The sequence below is a fragment of the Muscardinus avellanarius genome (genome assembly GCF_963383645.1).
Source record: "Muscardinus avellanarius genome assembly, chromosome: 1".
In the NCBI taxonomy this organism is placed as follows: Eukaryota; Metazoa; Chordata; class Mammalia; order Rodentia; family Gliridae; genus Muscardinus; species Muscardinus avellanarius.
The window spans coordinates 162303071-162330118 of NC_137786.1; the positions used below are offsets into that span (position 1 = coordinate 162303071).

The 27048-nt window shown below is 39.1% G+C and overlaps 2 protein-coding genes across 2 annotated transcripts in view; one reads left to right on the top strand and one right to left on the bottom strand.

Annotated features, from left to right (window-relative positions):
* NAALAD2 (N-acetylated alpha-linked acidic dipeptidase 2) overlaps positions 1-233 on the bottom strand; it is a gene marked incomplete at its 3' end in the record, with an annotated part of 46591 nt that extends 46358 nt beyond the window's left edge. The window contains exon 1 of the mRNA XM_080711494.1: positions 143-233. Coding sequence (XP_080567620.1) covers positions 143-224 — 82 coding nt within the window. The 5' untranslated portion in view covers positions 225-233. The remainder of the gene's footprint in view (positions 1-142) is intronic.
* On the top strand, positions 223-26269 carry LOC308258512 (tripartite motif-containing protein 43-like; the record flags this gene model as incomplete). Its single annotated transcript, XM_080689141.1, has 8 exons — positions 223-374; positions 587-796; positions 20876-21290; positions 22590-22685; positions 23255-23485; positions 24115-24137; positions 25281-25378; positions 25776-26269. The coding sequence occupies 8 exons, from the start codon at positions 223-225 to the stop codon at positions 26267-26269; spliced, it is 1719 nt and encodes a 572-aa protein (XP_080545267.1).
* Between the last annotated feature and the right edge of the window lie 779 nt (positions 26270-27048).

The following is a 27048-nucleotide window of genomic DNA, read 5'->3' on the forward strand; positions in this document are numbered from 1 at the left end:
ACACCCAGAGTTAATCTGGCTGGGAAGCCCATGCACAACCCAATCCCTCCAATGCCAAGCTTTCTTCCTTCATGTCTGTAGAGAGGAGGCTGCGGGGTGGAGGAGGACCCCTGAAGCTACGTTAGGAGTTTTGTACACTTACCCACCATAAAGCCCACCATGAAAGATGCCAGCGCTGCAGCCAGGCACATCCAAAGGTACAGACGGGCCCTGGATCTCGCCATGGCTTCTGCTCTAAGGCTGGGTTGCCAGTTGTCCTCGAAGGCCTTGGGGCTGCAGGGAACAGAGAGTGGTGAGCGCGGGGTTGGGGCAGGTCTGGACACCACTGACCTTCACAAAGCCCTGCTCTGCCCTCCCTATTCAGTTCAGAGACCGTGAAAAATCGTGGGAGAGCCCAGCTCCTCCTAACATCCAGGGTCCCTGGGAACCTTGGAAGGAAGGAGGAGGCGTTCTTCCTTTTGGCCAGGAACTTGCATTCTGCAAACCCCCTGGGCTGTGGGAGCTGCAGAAATCATTTCTCATTGTTTCTTAAAGAACTGGATTAACTCCTCTGCTGCCCCCACTCAAGAATTCTCGACTTTTTCAGCAAAGTGCATAAAGTGCTCTTCTCCTGCTGGTCACTCACTCTGCTTCCAGATTCTGACCCAAGTTCCAGCTGGTCAAACTCAGGAGAAATTTCAGGTCTGGCATACCGCACAGTCGCCCACTCCAACCTCAACTATACAACACCATCAACAATGATGCCAGTGAGTTCTTATGTTCCCTCTCACCTGTTGGACTATGTCTCCAAACTCCTGTAACTCTGTGTCCTCTCCTTTAAGGGAGATTTTTACATACCCCACTGGAATATTGTTGGCTAGGTTCAAATTAGAGAAGCACTGAAAGGGCCTTGCATAGTTCCTGACAGTGGGTTTTAGCAAATGTCATCCCCCACCCCACCCCATCCTTGTCCTTCTATTGCATTTATAATGCATTTTTAAAGGTGTTTAAACATTTGTATAAAAAAAGTCTGCATCTATTCATTTCATCCCATTGGAAAATTTTAGCAATTTTCAATTGACTTATTTAATTTTTATTTACTTGGTACTGGGGACTCAACCCAGGGGTGTTCTAATGCTGAGCTATACTCTCAGCCCTATTTTATTTTTTTATTCTGAAACAGGGTCTCATTAAGTTGTAGAGGATCTTACTAAGTCACTGAGGTTGGGTATGAACCTCCAATCCATCTCTGCCTCCTGAGTACCGGAATTACAGGTGGGCACTACTTCAATCAGGTTACAAGTGATTTCTCATAACTGATTTTAAAAAATGTTTTCAGCCAAAGCAAAATTGCTAAGTGGACTTTGAAGGGGATGATACCACAAGGATCATGCTCAATCTTTGCTATATTGTCTGGAATCCTGAGGACTTTAGGTAAAACATTATTCTTTGCTTCTAACAGGCTGTAGGCAGTATATGATTTATTTAATTTAATGTAATTGTTTACTGACATAATGATTTTCTCTTGAAACTTTTGTAGAATTCCTAAAATCTAACTTCCAAACAAATATCCTGAGGTGGTAAATTGGCTCGAACCAACCCCCACCCCCCCATGCCATTCTGGCATGGGGCTGAACTATGTTCTGTATTTCTATCTTTTTAATAAACTTCTTTAAATCTTCAAAAAATCCTATTCAAACAATTGAGTTTTAAATATTTTCATATTGTTTAAATCCTATTAAATTTAGCTAATTCAATAGCTAGCCCTTTGGACATTTCTCAACTGATGTCACTAATGTTTTCTACTTTAGAGATTAACATCTTTAGAAAGATATTTTATAACAAAATAATATCCCTCTAGCATGGTTAAAAAGCATCCCATACAGTGATTAAAAAAAGAAAATGTTTGCCAAATGTGGTGGCACACACTTATAATCCCAGTACTTGGGAGGCTGAGACAGAAGGATTGCAAGTTCGCAGCCAGCCTCTGCTATTTAGTGAAGCCATCTGCAACTTAGTAAGATCTGTTTCAAAATAAAGAATAAAAAATAGGACTGAGAGTGTAGCTCAGAGGTAGAATGCCCCTGGGTTCAATTTCCAGCACCACAGATAAAATAAAATACAATATTAACTATTCAAAAGGTTCAATAGTGAGAGAAGTAACTGCATTTTTCAAACATGGTTTAAAAAACACTTCCCTAGAGCACCCAGGGAAGTGTTTTATCTTATCTGTTTTATTACTAAAGAATATAGAACTTTAAATGACTATTCAGTGTCTAACAATTAGAACAAAGATCTCCTCTATGCCAAAACAATATAAAATGTTATTTGTTTTTTCCATGAACATTTACAGAATTATGTAATTTTTAGACTCTTGGATTTTTCTATAAACTACATATGGGACTTCTGTTATAGATTCAAGTCTTTAAGAAGGCACAAAAAAATCATCTCTACAACAACTGTAGTTCGGAGGTAAATTGCCTCTGGTTTCCATCTCCAGTACCGAAAAACAAAAAAAAAAAAAAAAAAAAAAAAAGGAAAAAAATCCTCTACAAAAGATTTGTCAGAAAGAGAAAATGGAAACTAGTGATTAAGACACTTATTTGTGAAAATTTGTTTTTTATGTTTTTTTCTTAATTTTGACAGATAAGTGAAGATTGACTAATAGAAGCTGACGCATTCTCTAGCAGTTTGCCAACAGGATTCATCTTCCAGAATACTCGGTCAATGTGTGTGGAAGCTCTAGCAGGCCATTAAGTGCCAAGCTCTGAGGATACAACTCCCTCATCTCTACTAAGCCTGCGATATAACAAAGGATCAGATATTGAATAGATAATTAAATATAGCAAACCCCAGGAAGATGTAGTTTTACCTCAAATATGACCGCTGCCGATGTCTAGTCAGGCGGCATCTGCAATCTATGTCTTGAGGATCCATTGTGGAAAACCCCTATATCTGTTTCAACAGGTCTTTGGCCTTTTATTAATACAGAAGCTGCAAGCATGCAAAATTCCTTCTTCATTAGCCTTCAAACAGAAGACTGCTGTCAGAAATAAAAGCATCTTGGCAGATATTCATATCTTGCATAACATACCTAACAAAGCATACTTGTTGATTTATGCTAACCCTTTTCAATTTTTCTTTCCAAGATGAAAAGATATATAAAAATTGTGTGTGTGTGTGTGTGTGTGTGTGTGTGTGTGTGTGTGTGTGTGTTGTGTTACTGGGGATTGAACACAGAATCATTCTATCTGTGCATTGCACCCCATCTCTTTTCTAAGTTCTTTTTTTTAAACATTAGGTTTCTGAGAGTCTCACTATGTTGCTGAGGCTACCCTCAAACCTGTGAGCCTCCTGGCTCAGACTCTCACATACTATGATTACAGGCATGTGCTAGCATAACCATCATAAAATCGTTCTACTGGAAAACCAATCTTGTAATAAAACAACTTGACCTGCTCATGACTCAGTGAGCCTCTAACATTATAAAACATCATTTTCACTATTCCCCATCAATTTTCTCTTATATAACCCTGATGCCCTCTCCACTTCTCACATCACGAAAGAACAGTCTTGGAACTCTAAAAATGCAAGTTCCTACAAATGGGTTACTGCTAAGTTTGAAACCAGCATGGCATATGTGCTAATGAAGCAGTAACTCAGGTGCAGTGGCACACACCTATAATCCCAGTATTTGGGAGTATGAGCAGTTTGGCTGAGGCTGGCCTCAAAATAAAGAATAAAATAAATAGAACAAGCTGGGAGTTTAACTCAGAGGTAGAGTGCCCCCACGTTCAATTCAGAACCCAAAGAAATGAGTTTGCCTGGTAAGTGGTGCACACCTCTAATCCAGTAGGTGGGAGTCTGAGACAGGAGAATAACAGGTTCAATATAGCCTTGGCAACTTAGCGCGACCCTCAGGAACTTAATGAGACTCTGTTTAAAAAAAAATAAAAAGGGCTGAGGGTATTTGTAGGTACAATGCTCCTGGTTCAATACATAGTACCCCCAAAAAGCAAAATAAATAAATTTCTTAATATATATTCTAATAATTAAATCTTAATAAAAATAATGTTTAGCTTGATGGAAAAGTGGCTAAATATTTATCCAAACCCACAATCTCACCAGCCTTTGAGTCACAAATTTTGTGTTTTGTTTGAGAGATGTTTCCTCATCCTTCATAGGAAGGTATCACCAAAATGCTCACTGCTTGTAGACATTACACCTAATGACGTCACAAGGGGACATTACTACAGCGCTGATAATAGACACACATGATACAATCATCCCGACAGCAGCTCTCTCTTTTCAACAGAGTAAATGACTGATGTCTTGACAGCTAGCATTCATGACAAGATATATTCCAATTGAGTCTTTCTAAGATTCTGGGCCCCCAAAAGGTTATAAATATTAAAAAAAATGTTAAAATGCTGGTATACTGTACAAAAGCAGTATACAAAAAGTTCTAGAGTGTGTGAGAGGTGAGAACTAGGAAGAAGTATAGGTAGAGAGAAAAGAGTAATAAAAGTGAAAGAAATTTTAGAGGAAAAGCAGAAACCATGATTGGATAATTTCTTTCTGATGTCACAATTACTCTACTCAACATGTGTAGAAATTGGGAAAGCCACCAGATTAAAGTATAACACAGAGAGAGGACGCTGCCCAGGCCCTCCCACAAACCTGGAATGTGCCCACCACCAGGCTGGCATTCCACTTGGAATCTTGACATGGGTAAGTTACATGATTTGGTCTTTAAATCAGATTGTTTAAGAAAAAGTAAAATACAGAAATGGACAGTAGAATGGTGGCCACCAGAATTAGGAGATAGAAAAAATGGGGAAAATAGGTCTAAGAGTAGAAACTTGCAATTATTATTAAACCAGATTGTCCTGCTCAGCCTTGCTCATCCCTCATCATTAATACGGCCTTCAGCCCTTGTATGTGGGTAGGTGTGTTGACTAACAGTGCAGGATCCGCAGCCCTGCTGCTCTTTCTTCAGATACTCTCTTCCATTCGATTCATTCACAGCCACAATTCCTATTTTCCTTCCATATCATTTGTTTTTAACTGCATCCTTCTAAATTCTTTTTTTTTTATGGTACTAGGGATTGAACCCAAGCGTGTTCAACCTCTGAGCTATTTCTCTCTTTCTTTCTTTCTTTCTTTCTTTCTTTCTTTCTTTCTTTCTTTCTTTCTTTCTTTCTTTCTTTCTTTTTCCTTTCTGGAATTGAACCCAGAAACATTTTACCTCTGATCTTCTGCATTCCTACCCTTTTTATTTATTTTATTTTTGTGGTCTTGGAGATGAAAACCTATAATCCCAGCTTGCTTATTTATTTACTTATTTACTTATTTACTTACTTATTTATTTATTTATTTATTTATTTATTTATTTGTTATACTAGAGGTTGTACCCAGGGGCATTCTACTTCCCAGCTACACGCCCCCCCAGCACTTTACATTTTTTATTTTAAAACAAGTTCTTACTAAATTGCTGATCTTCCTATCTCAGTCTTCTAAGCACTGGGATTACAGGTGTGTCCCAACACACTCGGCCCCCAATTTAGTTTTGAAACAGCACCTCACTAAGTGGTTGTCTTCTAACCTAGGACCCTCCTGTCTTGGCCTTCCAAGTCCTGGGAATGCCCATGTGTTCTACCATGCCTGCTCAGTTCTGACTCTGTTATATACTTACTCTTTAATGAGTTAGACTGACCAAGAACAGTTTAATTTATAACAATAGGTACATAATTTCTATTCTTCAAACCATATCCATAATAAATATCAATTCCATATTTCCCTAAACTGCATTGCCAACAACTGCAGTTCAGTGGGAATTCCCTTTTGAGTTATAGACCATTGTGAGCAATGCTGCCAGTCATTTGTCAGTCCTTCTTATCACTGTCCCACCATTCATGCAAAATACCTTTTACTTAGAGCCAGACAAGCAGGGCTATTAGCAAGTAAAAGAAGTTTTCAGATGCTCAAATAACAAAGTTATAAAAGACTGATTTATACTTGGAAAAGGGGTAAAATAAAGACCAAGGAATAAAGAGACAAGAGTAGGTAAAGAATTGTGATGTGGCCCCAGGAGATGTGAAGGAGCTGGCTCACTGAGTATTCTCTGGCACCCCAAAGACCAATAGCACATCAGGCTGTCTGTTTCCAAACACAGGCAGGTTATCCAACCACAGCAAAAGTAAATCTCTAATCATCAGAAGCTTTCTTACTTCTCAAAGTCTTTTCTATTTTATAAAACTGATTTGGGTCCTGGAGTACATCATGCTAGGTGAAATAAACCATATATAAAAGGAAAAATACAGTATGAGCTTGTTTATAGGTATAATCTTAAGAAAAAGTAAAATACACAAATGGAGAGTAGTGAATATTATGAGATTGTATAGTATTTTCAGAGTGTATTTTAAGAGGAATTACCCCTGGTTTATGGAATCAGGAAGAACTTTCCTGAAAAAGCTTCAAGCTGAGATGTGATGAATGACTAGGATTTAGAGAAACATAACATCTTTTATTTGTTTATGTTTAGAAACATGTCTTTTATTTGGATCTATCCAACTAGGTCAGATTTTAGGAAAAACTAAACACCCTTCCTTTTCCTTAGAAAGCCAAGATACAAACTCCATTCTTCTACCTGACTCAAATATATGGATAAAACATACTGCAATGGAGATGAGCTTTATGTTAAATGGAAGAAACAAAAAGCCACAGATTATATTTTATTTGTACAAAATTTCTATAATACTCAAACTATAAAGACCAAAATTAATACGATATTTTTAGGTATGGGAGTGAACTTATAGGGAGCAAATGTTAACAAGTACTAAGTTTCTTTTCAAGGTGATAAAAACTTCTCTGAGTTTATATTTATGGTGATTACATAATTTATTATTAAATAAAATTCAACAAATACATGTATATGTTCAATGTGGGTATTTCATTTTATACCTAAACAATGATTATATTCCGTAAGTTACAGTATGTGCACAGACCTGATACATATAGACTAACCTGACATGAGGTCCCAGATGGCAGCTCCCTCAGCTGTAGGAAATTACCAAAGAATCCTCATGAAACCTCACCTTTATAATTTTTTTCCTCCCATCTCTCCTTCCTTCCTTCCTTTCTTCCTTTCTTCTTTCCTTCCTTCCTTTCTTCCTTCCTTTCTTTTCTTTCTTTCTTTCTTTCCCACAGACTGAATCCAAGGTCCCATAATGCTAGGGAAACACTCTACCAGTGAACTACAACCCCCACCCTATTGTTAAAAATAAAATAAAATTATTTTGAGACAGGGTCTCTTTAAGTTGCTTAGGCTGGCCTAGAAATTGCAATCCTCCTGCCTCAGGTTCCTGACTAGCTCCAGTGCAGATATATGTCACCACACCTAAATTAATCTCACTTTCCATGAGAAACCAAGACCAAGGGAAGGCTTCAGTGGACAAGAGATCAGCAAATTGTATTTCCATATTCTGAGGGACAAGTCATTTCATTTGATCCTACACTTCCCTGGTGGTCTAGTGGTTAGAGGATTCGGCGCTCTCATTTGACCCTACACTAAGGAAATGCAGAGTGCTAAGAAGAGTTCAGATACACTCGTGTATAAAGAAGAGTTACAAGGACCTCTACAGCATATGGAAATCTTCAAATCACAGAGGAAAAAAAATAAACTGGACATATAATGTACTATATGAAGCAGTGATTTAATGACTACCCTAGAGCTATTTTTTCAAGACACACCTAGCTCTTCTGCTTTACTAGAAAACTCTTCTTGGGTTCTTTGCCTTTAGTACCATTAACAAATAGGTATCACTTTGCTATGTTCTGGGTATTCATTACGATATAAGCTGTGTCTGTTATATTTTAAAACATTAAACAATTTTATGGAAATCAGCATATGTGTCCTTTAGCTGTTTCTGAAAAAAAAATGATCAGACTTTACATTGTGTGTTTAGTCTCTAGACATCCTAATTTAGGTTTCAGCTATCTGCTCTAGACTTATTTTCTAGCATGGGCCTAACCTGGTTGAGCCATGTCCACAGATGACTTACGTATCTGTTATTTTGGAATCCATCTGATAATATTAAAAATATTCTCTGTAGGAGCCGGGCGTGGTGGTGCACGCTTGTAATCCCAGCATTTGGGAGGCTGAGACAGGAGGATCGCGGTTCGCAGACAACCTCAGCTACTTAGTGAGGCCCTCTGCAACTCAGTGAGACCCTGTTTCAAAATAAGTAATAAAAAATAGGGCAGGGGGTGTAGCTCAGAGGTCGAATGCCCCTGGGTTCCTTCTATCCCCAGACCCACAAAAAAAAAATTCTTTTTTAATATTCTCTGTAGGGAAAATTTAGTCTTTTGTTTCATTGGCCAAAACTCTGATTATATAAGAAAATACAGTATTTGCCCAATGGATGATAAATTTGGTCTTTACAACAAATTAGAAACAACCAATAACTTTTTTTCTTGGTACTGGAGATTAAACTCAAGGGAGTTCTATCACTGCACTACACCTCAGTCACTCTTAATTTCTTTCTTTTTTTTTTGTGGTACTGGGGGTGGAACCCAGAGGCTTTCTACCTCCGGGCTATACTCCCAGACCTTTTTTTATATTTTATTTGGAAACAGGATCTCACTAAGTTGCTGAAAGCCTCACTAAGTAGCTGAGGCTGGCTTCGAACCTGTGCGATCCTCCTGTCTCAGCCTCCCAAGGGCGGGGATTACAAGCGTGCGCCACCACTCCCGGTTACTCTTAATTTTTTTATTTTGAAACAGGGTCATGTTTAATTGCCAAGGCTGGTTTCAAACTAACAAACTTCCTGTCTCAACCTCCCAAGTACTGGGAATATAGGATTGCTCTACCACCTTCTTTTTTTTTTTTTTTTTTTTGGTTGTACTGGGGTTCCTAGAAACCCTTCTACATCTGGACTACACTCCTAGACCTATTTTTTATATTTTTATTTGGAAACAGAGTCTCTTAAACCAGCGTGGCTGGCTTCAAACCTGTGCGATCCTCCTGTCTCTGCCTCCCAAGCGCAGGGATTACAAGCGTGCGCCACCACGCCCGGCTGCACTACCACTTTCTATCAATATCATTTATAGACATTCAACATTAGCATAAATTGATGTAACACAAGATATTGACTGATATTCTGAGAAGCAAGCATTATATCTCTTAAGAACCACAATATTTGTAGGGCATGGTGGCTCACACTTTTAATCCCAGTACTTAGGAGCTGACACAGGAGGATGGCAGGTTCTAGAATAGTCTTAGCAACTTGGCAAGTCTCTCAGTCTCTCAGCAACTTGAATAAATTTGAGGGATGCTTAGGTTGTTGGATTGATAATGTCCTGTAGCAAAATAAAAAAAAACAAATAAAATTGGGATAAGGATATAGTTCAGAGGTAAAACATCCTTAGGTTCAATCCCCAGTGTCACAAAAACCAAACAATAAAACAAAACAGAAATCCCACATGACATAAATACTCTTTCTTCTCCTCCACTACCTGTATCAGAACTAAAATATTCATCTTTTTTGCATTAGTTCGGAAAAGAAGATACAAAAGTTTCTAAAAAATTAAAGGAGTACAAATAAGAAAAGAAGAACTAAAACTATCACTATTTGCAGATGATACTATACTTAGAAGACCCAAGAAACTCAACCAAAATTCAGCCAAGTGTCTGAATACAAAATCAACCTTAAAAACTCAGAAGCTGCCAGGCGTGATGGCGCACACTTGTAATCCCTGCGCTTGGGAGGCTGAGACAGCAGGATAGGTTTGAAGCCAGCCTTAGCTGGCTTAAGAGACCCTGTTTCCAAATAAAAAATATAAAATAGGTCTGGGAGCGTAGCCTGGAGGTAGAAGGCCCCTGGGTTCTATCCCGAGTACCACCAAAAAAAAATAATAATCAGAAGGTTTCATGTATGCCAACCATAAAATCCACTAAAAAAGAAATCCAGAAAACACTTTCACTCATGATAGCCCACACTCAAAAAATAATAATTAGGAATAAACTTAAAAGTAAAAGACTTCTAAGAAGAAAATTATAAAATATTGAAAAATAAATTGAAGAAGACTGAGGAGATGAAAAGATCTTCAGTGTTCTTGGATAGGCAGAATAAATATCATCAAAATGGCCATTCTTCCAAAAGTGACCTACAAATTCAATGCAATACCCATTAAATCACCAAGGTCATTTCTCACATGCATAGAAAAGTCAGTTCTTAAAATTCATTTGGAACAAGAAAAAACCCAGAATAGCCAAAGTAGTTCTCAGCAACCAGAACCATGTAGGAGGCATCACAATACTTGACTTCAACCTAAAGCCATAGTAATAAAAACAGCATGACACTAGCACGCACACACACACACACACACACACACACACACACACACACACCAGACACAGACCAATGGAGAAGCATAAAAGACTCAGAAACAAATCCACACATGATTTTTGACAAAGGGGCAAAAAAACATTCAATGGAAAAAAGATAGCTTCTTCAAGAAATGGTGTTGGAAAAACTGGTTAGCCATATGTAGAATGATAGAAATAAATCCCACTTTCTCTCCCTGCATAAGAGTCAATTCAAAATGGATCAAAGACTTGGAAATTAGACCAGAAACTTTGCTACTCCTCAAAGAGGGCATAGGCCCAACACTGCAACATATAGGCACAGATAAAAACTTTCTTAACAACATCCAAAGGCACAAGAAACTAAAAGGCAGATCAGTACGTAGCATTGCATTAAACTGAAGAGCTTCTATACAGCAAAGGAAATATCAAGAACCTCAACAGAGAGTTGACAGAATGGGAGAAGATTTTTACCAACTATTCTTCAGATAGAGGACTAATTTCTAGAATGTACGGAGAACTCTAGAAACTCACCGCTAGGAAAACATATTACCCCATCAAAAAATTGGCAAGTGAACTAAATAGACACTTCATGAAAGGAGAAATTCAAATAGCCAACAAATGCATGAAAAAATGTTCAACATCATTAGCAATCAGAGAGATGCAAATCAAAACTACCCTGAAATTTTACCTAACTCCAATTACAATGGCAATCATTAAAACAATAACAAATGTCGGTGAGGATGTGGAGAAGTAGGAACTCTAATACATTGTTGGTGAGATTAAAAATGAGTGCAAGTAGTTTGAAAAAGAGTATGAAGGGTCCCCAGAAGAATGGGAACAAACCTACCATATGATCCAGCAATATCACTTCTGAGAATCCACCCAAAAGAATGGAAACCAAACTACGAAACGAATGCGTGCACATCTATGATCATAGCTACACGACTCATAACTGCCAAATTATGAAACCTCTAAAATATCCATCAACATATGGATTACAAAACTATGGGACATTTAAAGAGTGGAATTTTACTCCGCCATAAAGAAGAACAAAATTACATCATTTGCAGAAAAATGGTTGGAACTGAAAACATTATGCTGAGTGAGATTAATCCGTCACAAAAAATAAAAAAATGAAGCTCTCCCTAATACATAGAAGCTAGGGAGGAAAAGAGTTATAGGAGAAATTCTCAAACAAGAAGGAGAAACCATAGATGAGCAAATAAGTTGACCTAACTGAGGGGGATGTGAGAGGGAAAAAGAGAAATTTCCTAATGTACACCGTGTACATTCACAAACATATCAAAGTTAATTACTAAGACAAACATGAGAAGGAGGGAAAGGGGAGGGAGTGGGTTGGGAAGTGGGGAAGGATTAAATGAGTGATGTGTGCATTATGTCTCTACTAACTTGTATCTCATTTACATGTATGACTACAATGCACCAATAAAAAAAAAATTAGAAAAATCAAGTACCATCTTCGAGTCCGAAAAATTAAAATAAGAGATAAATCATCTTTAGGGACCCACTAAATAAAATGAGGCCTTGCTGTTGGAAGGCTACCCCTTACCTCTGAACAGGTTCAGTAGGAACAGGACTCCAGTTATGTGCAGGGAAAGGAGCTCTGGGCTCACTGACTGGGGCCTCTGTATCTGCACCAACCTAGTCCTGTGAAGATTGACATCAGATAGATTTCTAGGCCAAAGACTGATTACATAATTATTACAAAAACATTAGTTTTAAATCCAAGATATTTCATCAGAGTCCTTCAATTTTGGGCTAATAATGTATATTTTTATTCTATCTTCTTGAGGATATAAGAAATGTCACCTTTTCTCCAACTTACTGTATCAAAATCCAATCTACTCATTCTTCTCCAACATTTTCTAATTTTTAAAATGATTAAGTGTCATTTCCTTTCTCTATTACTTATTCTCCCTTGGGTGATGCAATGATTTTGGTATCTTACAAAGAGGAAAAAGTTAAGACAAAACCTTTGGGACTTCAGGCAGCAGAAGTCACTGATACAGTCAGCATCTAAAACGAAATGTTCCCAGAGCCAGACTCTTCTCTATGATTCCTTCTGTCTATCAAGGAAACTAGTTCAGCTGGGCAGCCTGACCCTGAGGGGCCAGGGTCAGGCTTCCTCTGAGTTCTGCCTCTCCTGGGCGGAGCTGTGCTAGGGAAGTCTGGTCATCTGCATTCACTGGACACAGCTGCCATCTCCTTTCCAACCTTGAGGCATCTTGGTTTTTTCCTGGTCTTTTTCACATTCTAACTCTCTAGATCAAGGACGTTCTCTGGGATACCTTATTTAAAATCTCCTTATGGGCCGGGCGTGGTGGCTCACGCCTGTAATCCCGTGCTTGGGAGGCAGAGACAGGAGGATCACGCAGGTTCGAAGCCAGCCGGACTGGCTTAAGAGACCCTGTTTCCAAATAAAAAAGTATAAAATAGGTCTGGGAGTGTAGCCCGGAGGTAGAAGGGCTTCCAGGAACCCCAGTTCCACCAAAATAAAAAATAAAAATAAATAAAAGTAAATATAAATATCCTTATTAAGTTTTATTGGGATGAGACCCCAGAGGATGGAGGGAGTGGGGGATACAAATCATTCCTAGGTATATTTTAATTCAACTCCATGAAAAGGTCATTCCTGAGACCAAGAAACATAATGCCTCTGAGCCTCTTTCAAAACAAAATATCTATAGAAAAATATGAATAACTCCAAGAATATACATTCATTTTTTTAACAAGAAACTATCCTTCTCAGAAATTGGAGATAACTTAAAAACTAACGTTGCAAGTATATTCCCCAAGGACTGAAAGGGGATAAAAGAGATAGTGAAAGAGGAGAAAAGAAATAGTGATTTTTTTTAAAAGATAATATTAACAAGGAGAATACTTCCCTTCTACATCTCGGGTACTGTTGCTTGTCTTTTTTAAAATAATGCATATTTTTGCACCTAGCGTGGTGGCACATGCTTGTAATCCCTGCGCTTGGGAGGCAGAGGCAGGAGGACCATGCAGGTTCGAAGGCAGCTGCCCTGGCATAAGAGACCCTGTTTAAAAAAAAAAAAAAAAAAAAATATATATATATATATATATATATATATATATATATATATATATATATATATATGTCTGAGAGTGTAGCCTGTAGGTAGAAGGGTTTCCAGGAACCCCAGTACCACAAAAAAATGCATATTTTTATTTCCCTCTAATGAACCACCTGAGGCTCTGTTAATAGCATCTGAACTAAACATGAAAGACTTCCTCGTGCATGGAGAAGAAAAGAGCCCAGAAAGAGCCTGCACTTTGAAAGTGATTACCAATTCTACATGTCTTGCCCGGGTGAAGACAAAGTCTCAGTTGCTTTTGGGTGGAACAACAGAGCGTGATCTTGGACTTGGGAGTCACCAAATAAATATTGCCTTCAACAAAGTTACCTTTCCTCTGATCACTGAGATTTTAGGTCATCTGTGTGAAGAGTAGTCTTGAAGACAGGAAAGGGAGTTTTGTCCTATGTTATTTTCTAGAATGGAAAAATCTCTGACAATTACCAGAATATGCAGAAACAAGTGATAGGACAAATGTAATAACAGGACTGAAGGCGCATGCACCACGCAGCTTATGTACACAGATGACATCCCAATGTCATGGCTACCCTGCCCAGAAAGGGCTTCCTGTGTGAGGACGACCCTCCCTCCTCACCTGCATCAGCTCCCTGTCAGGGTGGTGGCTCTCCTCAGTCAGCTTGAGGTTTTTTTTTTTAATGCTTTCTTTGTGTCACCTCATCTCAACTTTACTGTCCTTGACTCGCTCAAAAATCTCCTCTGTTTTTCTGTCCAGCCTCTCCAGATAGAGTTGCTCCTCCTCCAGGAGAAACAGGTGCCACTTCTGATGCTGAGCTTTGATCATCATCTTCCTTAAGTCCGCCTCGTCCTTCAGAGGTAATGATTGCGTGTCCTTACTCTCAATAGAAAATGTCAAACTCCCAGTATGATTTCCTTAACAAGGAGCAAGTACTTCATAAATTTCCTGTCTCAAACCAGCAAAGTGTGAGTGTTTAGTAATCCTTTCTATCATCCTTCCTCTATGCTCCTTGCCTCTTTCCCTGTTTAAATTAAGATCTCAACCTGGTATGCTAGTGCATGCCTGTAATCCCAGTACTTGGGTGGCTGAGTTAGGAGGGTGGCATATTTGAGGTCAGCTTCAGCCATTAGTGAGACCTTGAGCAACTTTGTGAGATCCTGCTTCAGAGTAAAAAATAAAAAGTGTTTGGAGCTGGGTGTGGTGGCACACGCTTGTAATCCCAGCATTAGGGATGCTGAGACAGGAGGATCGTGGTTTGCAACCAGCCTCAGCTACTTAGGCCCTTTGCAACTCAGTGATACCCTATTTCAAAATAAAGAATAAAAAAGTAGGACTGGGGGTGTCATTTGGAGGTAGAATGTCTCTGGGTTCCACCCTCAGTTCTTCAAAAAAATAAAAAAAGGCTTGGAATATAACTTTGAGGTAGAATGCTGATGGTTTCCGTCCCCAGTGTAAATTAATAAATAAACAAAGTTAAGATCTCTAATGGGTCCCAAGCTGTCAGCCTGTGGTGCTTTCTCAGGGCTCTTACAGCAATTATTTACTCTCTTACCTGAATCATCTCCCTTTTTTTTTTTCTAGTTACTTTCTCTGATTCTTCTAAATATTTTAAAATATATGTATATACACACATACATCTACACCATTTTATAGAAGTTTTAAAAAGTCGCCCCATTTTATTCGTAAATAAAATTCTATTTTTCTCCTCTCCTCTGTAACTAACTTCAATGCCACATTATCCTCAGTATTTGAGGTTTATCCATATTTAAAAAGTTAAACTAGGATTGGCAGTCTGCCATGTTTATGGCATAGACTAAAATTCTTTTCAGTGTGTTGGCCAGTGTACTGGTGATATTATTTAAAAAAAACAAAACAAAAAACAGTACTTCTACCTGGGTGCGGCAGTGCACACTTGTAATCCCAGTACTTAAGAGGCTGAGACAGGAAGATTGAGCAGTTTTGAAGCCAGCTACTTAGTGAGGCTCTTAGCAACTTTGAGATCCTGTTTCCAAATAAAATATAAAAAAATAGGTCTGGGAGTGTAGCTCAGAGGTAGAAAGCCCCTGGGTTCCATTCCCACTACCACAAAACAAAACAGTACTTCTTCTGAGGAAACCACTATCATCCCTTAAGGGCAACTCAAATTTAGCTATAAGATCTCACTAAGCCAATATTAGATTAATCTGTATAAAAACATTTAAATTTTTTTTCCAGTACTGAGGATTGAACCTAGGGGCATTCTACCTCCGCGCTACGCTCTCAGCCCTATTTTTTATTCTTTATTTTGAAACAGGGTCTCACTAAGATGCTAAGTGGCCTCACTAAGTAGCTGAGACTGCCCTAGAATGTGTCCAGTGCTGTCCACTTGTTCTACATCTGCACCAATTCCATTTATTTGTACAATCAACCAAGCCTCTCTCTCTCTCTTCACTGCTGGGGATTGAACCCAGATGCATTCTACCTTCGCTATACCCCTAGACCTATTTTTATTTTTATTTATTTATTTTATTTATTTATTTATTTATTTATTTATTTATTTATTTATTTGGTGGTACTGGGGGTGGAACCCAGAGGCTTTCTACCTCCGGGCTATACTCCCAGACCTTTTTTTATATTTTATTTGCAAACAGGGTCTCACTAAGTTGCTGAGAGCCTCACTAAGTAGCTGAGGCTGGCTTCAAACCCGTGAGATCCTCCTGTCTCAGCCTCTCAAGTGCAGGTATTACAAGCGTGCGCCACCACGCCCAGCTTATTTTTATTTTTTATTTGGAAACAGGGTCTCGCTAAGCTGCTGAGAGCCTCACTAAATTGCGGAGGCTGGCTATGAACCTGTGATCTTCCTGTCTCAGCTTCCCAAGTACTGGGATTACAAGTGTGTACCACCATGTCCAGCTTTTTCTTTCTCTTATCAGTTCTTTTTGTTGTTGTTGTTTCTCTTTACAGGGGATTGAACCCAGAGCCCTGGGTAATAGATGTTAGTCAACTGTTTTGTCACCAAACTACTACTCCAGCCCCTTGAAACATTTTTTAATTTGATACGGAGAGCTGGGGGTGGTGGAACATGCATTTTATTTTTTTTTTTTAAGTATTTTGTTCTTGCCGGGTGTGGTGGCGCACGCTTGTAATCCCAGCATTCGGAAGGCTGAGACCGGAGGATCGCGGTTTGCGGACAGCCGCAGCTACTTAGCGAGGCCCTTTGCAACTCAGTGAGACCCAGTTTCAAAATAAAAAATAAAAAATAGGGCAGGAGGTGTAGCTCGGAGGTCGAATGAACCTGGGTTCCATTCCCAGACCCCAAAAAAAAAAAAAAAAAAAAAAAAGTATTTTGTTCTTTTATTTTTACTTTTTGTAGTACTGGGATGGAACTCAGAGGCATTGTACCTCTGAGCTATCCTTTTTTTTTTGGTGGTACTGGGAATGGAACCCAGGGGCTTTTCTACCTCCAGGCTATATTCCCAGACCTATTTTATATATTATTTGGAAATAGAGTCTCATTAAGTTGCTGAGAGCCTCACTAAGTAGCTGAGGCTAGCTTCAAACCTGTGCAATCTCCTGTCTCAGCCTCCCAAGCGTGGGCCACCACGCCTGGCTTTATTCTTTATTTTGAAACAGGGTCTCAGTTGCAGATGCCTCAGTAAGTAGCTGTCTTCAAACACAATTCTCCTATCTCAGCCTCCCAAATGCTGAGATTACAAGCTTGCACCACCCGGCTGGAACATACCTTTAATCCCAGTACTTGCCAGGCTCAAATAAAAAGATCTGAAGTTCCAGAGTAGCCTTAGCAATTTAGTGAGATCCTGTTCACCTGGGGGTTTAGTTCAGCAGTAGAAAATCCCTGGGTTAGCTGGGCGTGGTGGCTCATGCTTGTAATCCCTGTGCTAGAGAGGCAGAGACAGGAGGATAGCGCAGGTTCTAAACCAGCCTCTCTGGTTTAAAAGACCCTGTTTCCAAATAAAAATATAAAAATAGGTCTGGGAGTGTAGCCCGGAGGTAGAAGGGTTTCCAGGAACCCCAGTACTACAAAAAAAAAAAAAAAAAAAAAAAAAAAATCCCTGGGTTCAATTCCCTGTACCAAACAAAGAAATGAACAAGATCTTGATACAATTGCCAAGGCCTGTAATTCTAGGTCCTTGGAAAGTTAAGGCAAGAGTGCATATTTGAGTCCAGCCTGGGAAACGCTGGTAGACCCTGTTTCAAAATAAAATAAAAAGGGGTGTGATATGAAGTGATTACCTAGGATAAGCAAGGCCTTCAATTTAAAACCCAGTACAGAAGAAAGAGAAAAAGAAAACAGAAAAAAGGAAGAAAAGAAACAAAAAATACAGACTATTGGATAAAATGTTATATTATAATCAAAGACTAAAAAAGTGTATATGGAGCCCAGTAAGGTGATCCTATAATCCCAGTACTGTACTGGGAGGCTGAGACAGAAGGATCACTGGTTTGGAGGTCAGCCTCTGATTAAGCAAGGCACTTAGTAACTTAGCAAGAATGAAAATAAAAAATTAAAAAGGCTGAAGGTGTAGCATGGAGGTAGAATTTCTCTGGGTTCAGTCTCAAGTATCACACACACACACACACACACACACACACACACACACACACAATTATTGATTTAGGTATAAAACAAGTTTTCTTTAAAGAGTTTCCCTTATCCTCCCTCTTATCCCCTCAGATATGTCACCTTCATTGCTCCTCTGTAGGGTCCCTTCTTCATCTAGAGTTCCTCCTGTTACCCATTTCTCCCTAATAATTTGCACATTAAGAAAAGCATCTGATTTCTTATTTTTTTGTGACATTTCACTGTAAATGCCATAATTTTGTTCTCCCTTATGGCTGAGCAAAATTCCATTGTATACATATTCCATAGTTTTGAAATCCACTCATTCATTGAAGGACAACTTGGCTGATTCTACAGTTCAGCAATGATGAACTGTGTCAGGAAGCCAAACATGGGTAGTAGGTAGGGGGAGGGAAGGGTTAGGGATTGGGTAGGGGCCGATTGGCTGATGTGTGCATGTATATCTCCACAAGTTTTTTTTTTTTTTTTTTTTTACCCCCATTGAGATGTATGACTACAAAGCACCAATAAAAATTTATTAAAAAATGACAAGTTTTCTTTTCACCCCTTGGGATTGAACTCAGAAGATAATTATTGAACTCAGAAGATGTTTTACCAGTGAGGTCTATTTCAAGCTCCTTTTATCTTTTGAGACAGCGTCTCCCTAACTCTCTGAGGATAGCTTTGGAATTGATATCTTCTGCAGAGCTGGAATTGCAATGCTGGGCTCTATGAAATAATCTCATGTCCAACAAATATCAGTAGATTCATTTTATTCATTTTGATCCTATAATTGTATTTTCTTTACACCATGATGCCCCCTATTTTTTTTTTTTTTTTTTTTTTTTTTTTTTTGTGGTACGGAGCATTGAACCCAAAGGTATCCGACATCTGAGATATACTTTCAGACCAGTTTTATTTCTTTTTTGGAAACAGGGTCTTGTTTGGTTGATGAAAGTCTTATTACTTGCTGAGGTAAAATATCCCTGGGTTCAATCCTGAGTACAACAAACACAAAAACATTTTAAAGTAGAATATATAAACCTTTAATTTTTTTATGTGCAGAAGATCATTCTAAATAGAAAACTAAGCTGGTCATGGTGGTGTACTTCTGTAATCCCACTATTTAGGAGGCTGAAACAGGAGGACTATAGGTTCCAGATAGCTTCAACATGTAGTAAGACTCATCAACCTAGAGAATCCTGTTTCAAAATAAAAAAGTAGAGCTGGGGATGTGCCTCAGAAGAATTCTCTTGTCTTCAGTCCTTAATATCATAAATAAATAAGTAAACAAATTAAGTTAAATATTAAATTTGAATATTCCTGAGCTCGGGTGAATGTGAGGCCTGGCAAAATCTCCAATGTGGAGTTGGGCCGAAGGTCTCCTTATATTAAAGGACAAAAATAAATGGGTTTAATCCCAGTAAAAAAAAAAAAAAAGTACAAAAAGAAACTAATAACTGTACCACATTCCATATAACAGAAAAAAGTTAAAGTAAATCTTGAGCAAAACATTTCCCAACTCTAAAACATTTAGTAAGCACATAAATTAATCACATCCTCTTTTATATGATTTATAAGAAACAAATAAAAGCACTCCAAAAATTTGTGTTTTGTTCTGTTTTCTTTTGAGGACTGGGGATTGAACCCAGGGGCATTCTACCCCCAGGCCTTTTTATTTTTTCACTGAAACAAAATCTTACTAAATTGCCAGAAGGCCTTGCTAAATTGTCTAGGCTGGGCTGGAACTTTCAATCCCCCTATTTCAGCCTCCCACCTACTGAGATTATAGGATTTTGCCACCTCCACACCCTGGGCAATTAAGGGTGTAGCTGAGAGGAAATTTATATAAATTTGTTTATGAGATTAGGTAAGGAGTTGAGCCAATCTTTTCCTCCATTTTGACGAATCTTGGAGCACCCTATCACAAGCTCCAGGAAATGCAATCATTTGATGAAATGGGCGTGGTCTCCTGGAAGGATAAAAGAGTCCTCCAGGGGCCAAGCTCACTCATTCCAGAACCTAGAGGTCTTTGGGACTGGAGAGACTTCTGAAGGCTGCTGCTCCCAGGCTGAGAGGCTTTGATCCCTGAGAGGACTTGCACTGGGAGACCACAGACATATTCTTCAGGTGAGTATATGATGTAAGAAAGAGGAGTTTCTGATAGTTATCCAAACTAGACAAGCAAATTATGTGAATTGTAAGTTATCATCAAACAGAGTTTCCATTCTATCAAATGATGCCAGTTGCTTAATTAGAAATGATTAGGCTGCTATTTTGTTGTCTTGGTATATACCTTGCAACTAACTTGGTGATTACTTTTAGTTCAATATTTAATGTATTCTGTAGCTGATCCTAGTTTTTACAAGTACTCAAGATGGGTGTGGTAGTGCATACCTATAACCTCAGTATTTGAGAGGCTGAGATAGGAGGGTCACAAGTTCTCAACCAGCTTCATCAACTTAGCAAAATTCTCAGCAACCTAGCAATAGCCTAATCAAAATAAAATAATAATAAAGAAGGCTGGGAGTATAGGTTAGAAGTTGATTGCCCCAGAGTTCAGTTCTCAATGCTATAAAACAAAGGAAAAGAATTAAGAACTCAGGAAGTATTTACTTTTCAGATACCTGCAGTTTTGTACTTGCTATAAATTCCAAAATTTCATGTAAAATATTGTATTTTTTGTGCATAAAGTGTGTTACCTTCTGCTGTGAACATGGAATACATACAGCTGTATATCTATAAAAGAGATAATACATATTATCTGTCTATAGACAGATGTTATATCTTAGGTCTCAACTTGACCAAATTAGTGCTGATTCCTTTGTTTCCGCATGGTAGAAAATGAGCTTATTCTGATTTTCTTCCCTCAGGAAGATGGGCACAGTCATGACACAAGCCTTCCAGGAAGAACTCACCTGCTTCATCTGTCTGGACTACTTCATAGACCCAGTCACCATAGACTGTGGGCACAGCTTTTGCTGGCCCTGTCTCTGCCTCGCCTGGAAAGAAGCCCAAACTTCTGCCCATTGCCCTGTGTGCAGGGAGCCGTCACAGCAGAGAGACTTCCAAACCAGTATCCGTTTGAAGAATCTGGTGTCCTTTGGCAGAAAAATCAGTTTGAAACACTTACTGAACTCCAAGGGATGTGAATGTGTGACCCACAAACAGCCAAAAAAGATGTTCTGTGAAGAGGACAAGAGCCTGCTGTGTGCTCTCTGCTGCAGCTCACAGGAGCACAAGGCTCACAGGCTGCGTCCTGTTGAAGGGGCTGCAGAGGACTACCGGGTGAGTGAGACCTCTGAGAACAGGTGATGCTCTCTGAAGACAGGAGGGCAGAATAGCTAAGATTAGAGGGATATGAGAACCATCATTCTCTACTGAGTGCCATGCAGTGTTCTAGTATGAAGAATAGAATTGTGAATAAAATGTTTGAGTATAGCTGTCTTCGTGGAGCCTGGGAAAGTGATGATGTTGTCATTAGAGTGATTGATTGTACAATGTAATAATACTCAAGGTACTGAAAACACTCATGATCATAAAGAGTTGGCAATCTAACAAAATTACATATTCAAACGGGTGTGTTGGCACATGACTATGATCTCAGGTACTTGAGAGTTTGAGGCAGAAGGATGATGAGTTCAAGACCAGTTTAAGCAAATTAATAAGACCCTGTATCAACAGAAGAATAATGTCATCTTTATTTAGTATTTTATGTAGTGTAGTGATGGAGCACTTGCCTAGGGTGCAGGGCCTCTGGGTTCTATTGCCAGCACAGTGGTTGAGGGGACTGCAAATTCAAAAAGCTTCTATAGAATATGTGTTTCTTAACATGGGAAAATAAGTAAGAAAAAGTACATTAGAATTAGCAAAACAGATGAGCGTGGTGGCGCATGCTTGTAATCCCAGCATTTGGGAGGCCGAGATGGAGGATGGTGGACAGCCTCAACTACTTAGTGAGGCCTTCTGCAACTTAGTGAGACTCTGTTTCAAAATAAAAATACAATATAGGGCAAGGGCTGTAACTCAGAGGTCAAATGCCTCTGGGTTCGATCCCCAGACCCACACACAAAAAAAAGAATTAGCAAAAAATCAGTATTATATCCATATTCTGATGCAAATTTTCACACTATCAAAAAGTTAACTTGCAGCCAGGCATGGTGATGCACGCTTGTAATCCCAGCATTTGGGAGGCTGAGACCTGGAGGATCGCGGTTCACGGACAGCCTCAGCTACTTAGTGAGGCCCTCTGCAACTCAGTGAGACCCTGTTTCAAAATAAAAAATTGGGCAGGGGGTGTAGCTCGGAGGTCAAATGCCTCTGGGTTCCATCCCCAGACCCGCAAAAAAAAAAAAAAAAAAAAAAAGTTGCTTATTTGCCCATTTCCCTAGATAACTGGATTATATTTTGTGATTTCACAGTCCAAAAGCCCCTGAAATTGATTAGCACTCATAGCAAACATAGGAAATTGATACCTGTACTCTACCTATAAGAGTTTTACCTAACACCCTTGCTATTCTTCCTCAATGTGGGTCTGAAGCCAAAACTTGTTTTCTTATCCTGTGCTCAAATTATGTTGTTTTACAGGAGAAATATTTGAAGCAAATGAGAGCTTTATGGAAAAAGATCCAAGAAAACCAGAGAAATTTGAGTGAGGAGAGAAGAATGCTCAAACAATGGGTTGTAAGTATGAGAGCACATTTCCCTCCAATCAGCTTGAGACAGAGAAGCTGGGACTTTATCTATTGGTCACTTCAGTTGGAATCAGGGCCGTTAAGATGTTAGAATGATCTGTTGAATGTCTACTGCAATGAGATTACAGTGCAACCAGTTGCTCAGAGAGAATGGTTGGCTTTGGAGCAGGCGGTGTTGATAGTAAAGACCTGTTTACTAACAGATTAAAGCATTGTGTCTATTAATCATCCATGAATTCCAAATGCATGCACACAGTATTTTTGTTTGAAAAAGTATATAAAGGAATTATCCATAAAAAAGCTTTTCTCTGATTGTTTAAAGAGCTCACCAAGTGTTGAATTGGTCTGAGGGAGAAAGGGAAGGTATATCTTTTTAAATAGTAAATAATGAAAAATAAATGAAGGGAAGAGAAAATGGATCTATAATTTCTGAGAAAGGGAATTATATGAGTTTGAGTGCAACTATTAGTAGAAATATGAGTCTAAAGGAATTGATGATTAAGTGTAACAGGATACAGTTGGCTTGGAAATATGATTGAGGAATTCTTGTCCCTACAGTGGTATATGTGTCTACAAAAGAAGATGACCAGGGTAGCTTACAGGATGTTCTCTCCATTAACCCAAAAGAACGAAAATCAACATTTAGAGACACTAAGAGTAGAAGGCATGCGCATTTTCCAACAACTGAAGAAAAGGAAAACCAAAATGGTTCAAAACAAGAAGCGCCTCAGGACCAGCTATAAGGAACTGATGAAACTGTGCCGCAAGCCAGACATGGAGCTCCTGCAGGTGAGAGCCAAGGACATGCCTTGCCCACAGATGTGTACCAAAGATATGTTTCTATATTTCCTGCACTTTGATGGGTTTTTCTCAATTGCAAATATTTATTTTGGTAGTACTGGGATTCCTGGAAACCCTTCTATCTGGGCTACACTCCCAGACCTATTTTATATATATTTTTTCCTTTGGAAACAGGGTCTCTTAAGCCAGCAAGGCTGGTTTTGAACCTGCGCGATCCTCCTGTCTCCGCCTCCCAAGTGTGGGTATTACAAGCATGCGCCACCACGCCTGGTGGAAATATGTTGGGTTTTTTTTTTTTTTTATGTACTGGGGATGGAACCCGGGTCATTCTGCCTCCAAGCTATACTTCTAGCCCTCTTTTTAATTTTTTATTTTGAAAGAATGTCTCACTGAACTACAAAGGGCCTCACTAAGTAGCTGAGGCTGTCTGTGACCTGCAATCTTCCTTTCTCAGCCTCTCAAATGCTGGGATTACAAGTATGTGCTACCATACCTGGCTGGAAATGATTTTTTAACTGTCTCTAATACATATACTGGATGGGTAGAGTATATAAATATGGTGAAATTGAGCTTTTATTTTTTGATAAAATCTAAGCATTCCTCTCTCTCTTTAACAGGATTTAGAAGACACAATTGGCACGTGAGTGTAATGAACACTGTGAGCTGGGGTAGCATGAGGGCTCTAAAGGGGCTGGGGTAGCATGAGGGCTCTAAAGGGGCTGGGGTACCATGAGGGCTAAAGGGGATGGGGTACCATGAGGGCTCTAAAGGGGCTGGGGTACCATGAGGGCTAAAGGGGATGGGGTACCATGAGGGCTCTAAAGGGGATGGGGTAGCATGAGGTACCATGACGGCTGTAAACATGTTTCTGAGTATGAAAACAGCACTCATCAAGTCAGTGTACCTCCTCTTTGTGTATTTGTGTTTTACTGAATATGATTTCTTGCTGCCTTTTTTCAGATTTTATGTCATAAATATATGGAGATGCATGAAATACTTTTTGTCAGGTGATAGGTGAAATAGGCAAAGAAGTAAATTTAAACAGATTTGTGAAGACTAAAACAATCTTGTCTCATAATTGTGGAGTTACACTAAATATCAGTAGTAGCTGCCCAGAGATATAGGCACCTTTGGGGAGCAAATGCTTCTATGACTCTTCACTGAGCATACCTAGAAATGTGCCTTGGTATCTTTTCATCTTGAACATGAATCTGAACTAATCATGTTCAGAAATGTACATCCTGAGCTTAGCCTGCTCAGGATTGGGCCTGCCCCTCAAATGAATAAACAGAGGCTCTCAGAATAAGATCCCCATGCTGCCTTTCTTTGAGGAGAGTGTTGGTTTTTAGATAACTCTGGGCCTCTCTTAATGTGATGCAGAAAATAGTATAGATTTTCTCCATCTTCTTATCTTCTGCTGTGCCCTTTGGCTTTGCACTCACCAAAGGCAAAACCTTGGTCACATAAAATGCTTTGGTAAAGAATTTTCAAGCCGGCCGTGGTGGCGCATGCTTGTAATCCCCGCGCTTGGGAGGCAGAGACAGGAGGATCGCGCAGGTTCGAAGCCAGCCGCGCTGGCGTAAGAGACCCTGTTTCAAAAATATAAAATAGGTCTGGGAGTGTAGCCTGGAGGTAGAAGGGCTTCCAGGAACCCCAGTACCACCAAAAAAAAAAAAAAAAGAATTTTGAAAATACTGATTTTTTTTTCTCTAAACACTGTTTCTTGTAATCTCCGATGGAGTCTTTGGTGCCAGAGAGATCAGTGTCACTTCTCTCCTTGCAGGTGTGAGTCAGTGGTGCAGCCCATACCCCAGCCTGTGAGGCCAAGGCTCAGCGCTCAGCCCATCCCTGGAATAATTGACAGCCTCAGCTGCTTCCGGGGTGAGTGTTAGTCTAACTAGAATACCACAATATCACTGTTAGAGATCACATTTACCCAGATCTTAAATTTTTTTCCCCCCTGAGAAAGGTTAACATTGGTCAGGTACGTTGCAGTGGACTCTGGCAGTGCCCAGGTCTCTAGATTTTTTAGGTGTCTTGATAAATAACCAGCAAAGGTAAGCTTTATCATTTATGATATTTAGAAGATTTTTTCTTCTTGTTTTGGTGTTTAGTTATGTTCTGAAGATTTACAGTTTGTCCTTGAATATAATCTTTTTTCTTCACCAGAACCATGTCACTAATATCTGCCTGTTTCTTTCTGTATGACTCTAAGCAGACTCTCATCTAAGATGAATTAGAAAACTGATTTTGACTGGAATATTCTTTTTTTCCACAGTGGACGTTTGTTTCAACAATGAAATAAAAAACCAAAATATCATGCTGTTTGACAGTGTGAGAAGTTTGCTGTTTGGAGAGGACTATCAAGATACATCCTTGATTTCTGGCCTATGCAGCTACTTTGCTGCTTGGGGAGACCAAGGCTTCAGCTCTGGAAAACATTACTGGGAGGTTAATGTGAACCACTCTTGGGACTGGGCTCTAGGGGTCTGTGAAGATTCTAGGGCAAGGAAAAGCCTTGCTCTGATTGAATCTGAGAACGTATTTCTCCTTTTCTGTGTGAAAAAGGATGCTCACTGTAGCCTGTTGACTACCTCCCCGATATCTCCTCACTATATCGAGATACCCGTGGGCCGGATTGGTGTGTTCCTTGATTTTGAGAGTAGAAGTGTGAGTTTCTTGAATGTTGCCAAAAGTTCCCTTATATGGAGGTACCCTTCTGGCTCCTTTGACTTCCCTGTTAGGCCATTTATTTTCACTAGTAGCACATGAAGATCAGAAACCTGGGTGAATCCCTTGGGCTGAATGCTTACCCCATATCTGAGTGAGCCTTTCTCAATTAAAAAAAAATCAATAATTATAATTAGCTATCATTTTCTATTATAATGTAACCTCGTTCTTTCTTAAATATAATGTAATTAAGAATTTTTCCATTTTAATGTACCATCATTCTATTATTGTAGTGTATTTAGCGATCGTTTTCTATTTTCATGTAACACCTTTCTGTTATTAAATATTAAGATATGGCAAAATGCAAATTTTGTTGGTTCAGTTTTTTTAAACTAAAATCATCTTTAGTTGCTCACTACCTATTATATATGCTGCAGTTGTTGTCCTGCTTTGTGATATTTGATAAAAACATGGGTTATGATCCCAATTGAAGAACTAATACATAAACACAACAGTTTGTATGTCTAGAAAGATGTGGTTATCCATGACACCTATGTCAGTTCACAATATTTTCTCTTCTTGATCTAATAAATCCTATTAATTTACCTTGAGAGGGGGAAATTGAGCTGAACGTGGTTGCCCACATCTGAATTCCCAGTATTTTAGAGCTGAGCTGGGAGGATGGCAGGTTCAAGACCAGATTCAGTATTTTAGCAGGACTTGCAAGCAACCTAGCAATACTGTTTCAAAATAAAAAATAATAAGGGATGTAGCTCAGAGGAAGAATGTCCCTGGATTCATAACCACTACTACACACAAAGAAGAAATAATGAATGAAATGTAATTATACCATCTGTAACATTCCTAATTACACCTAACTG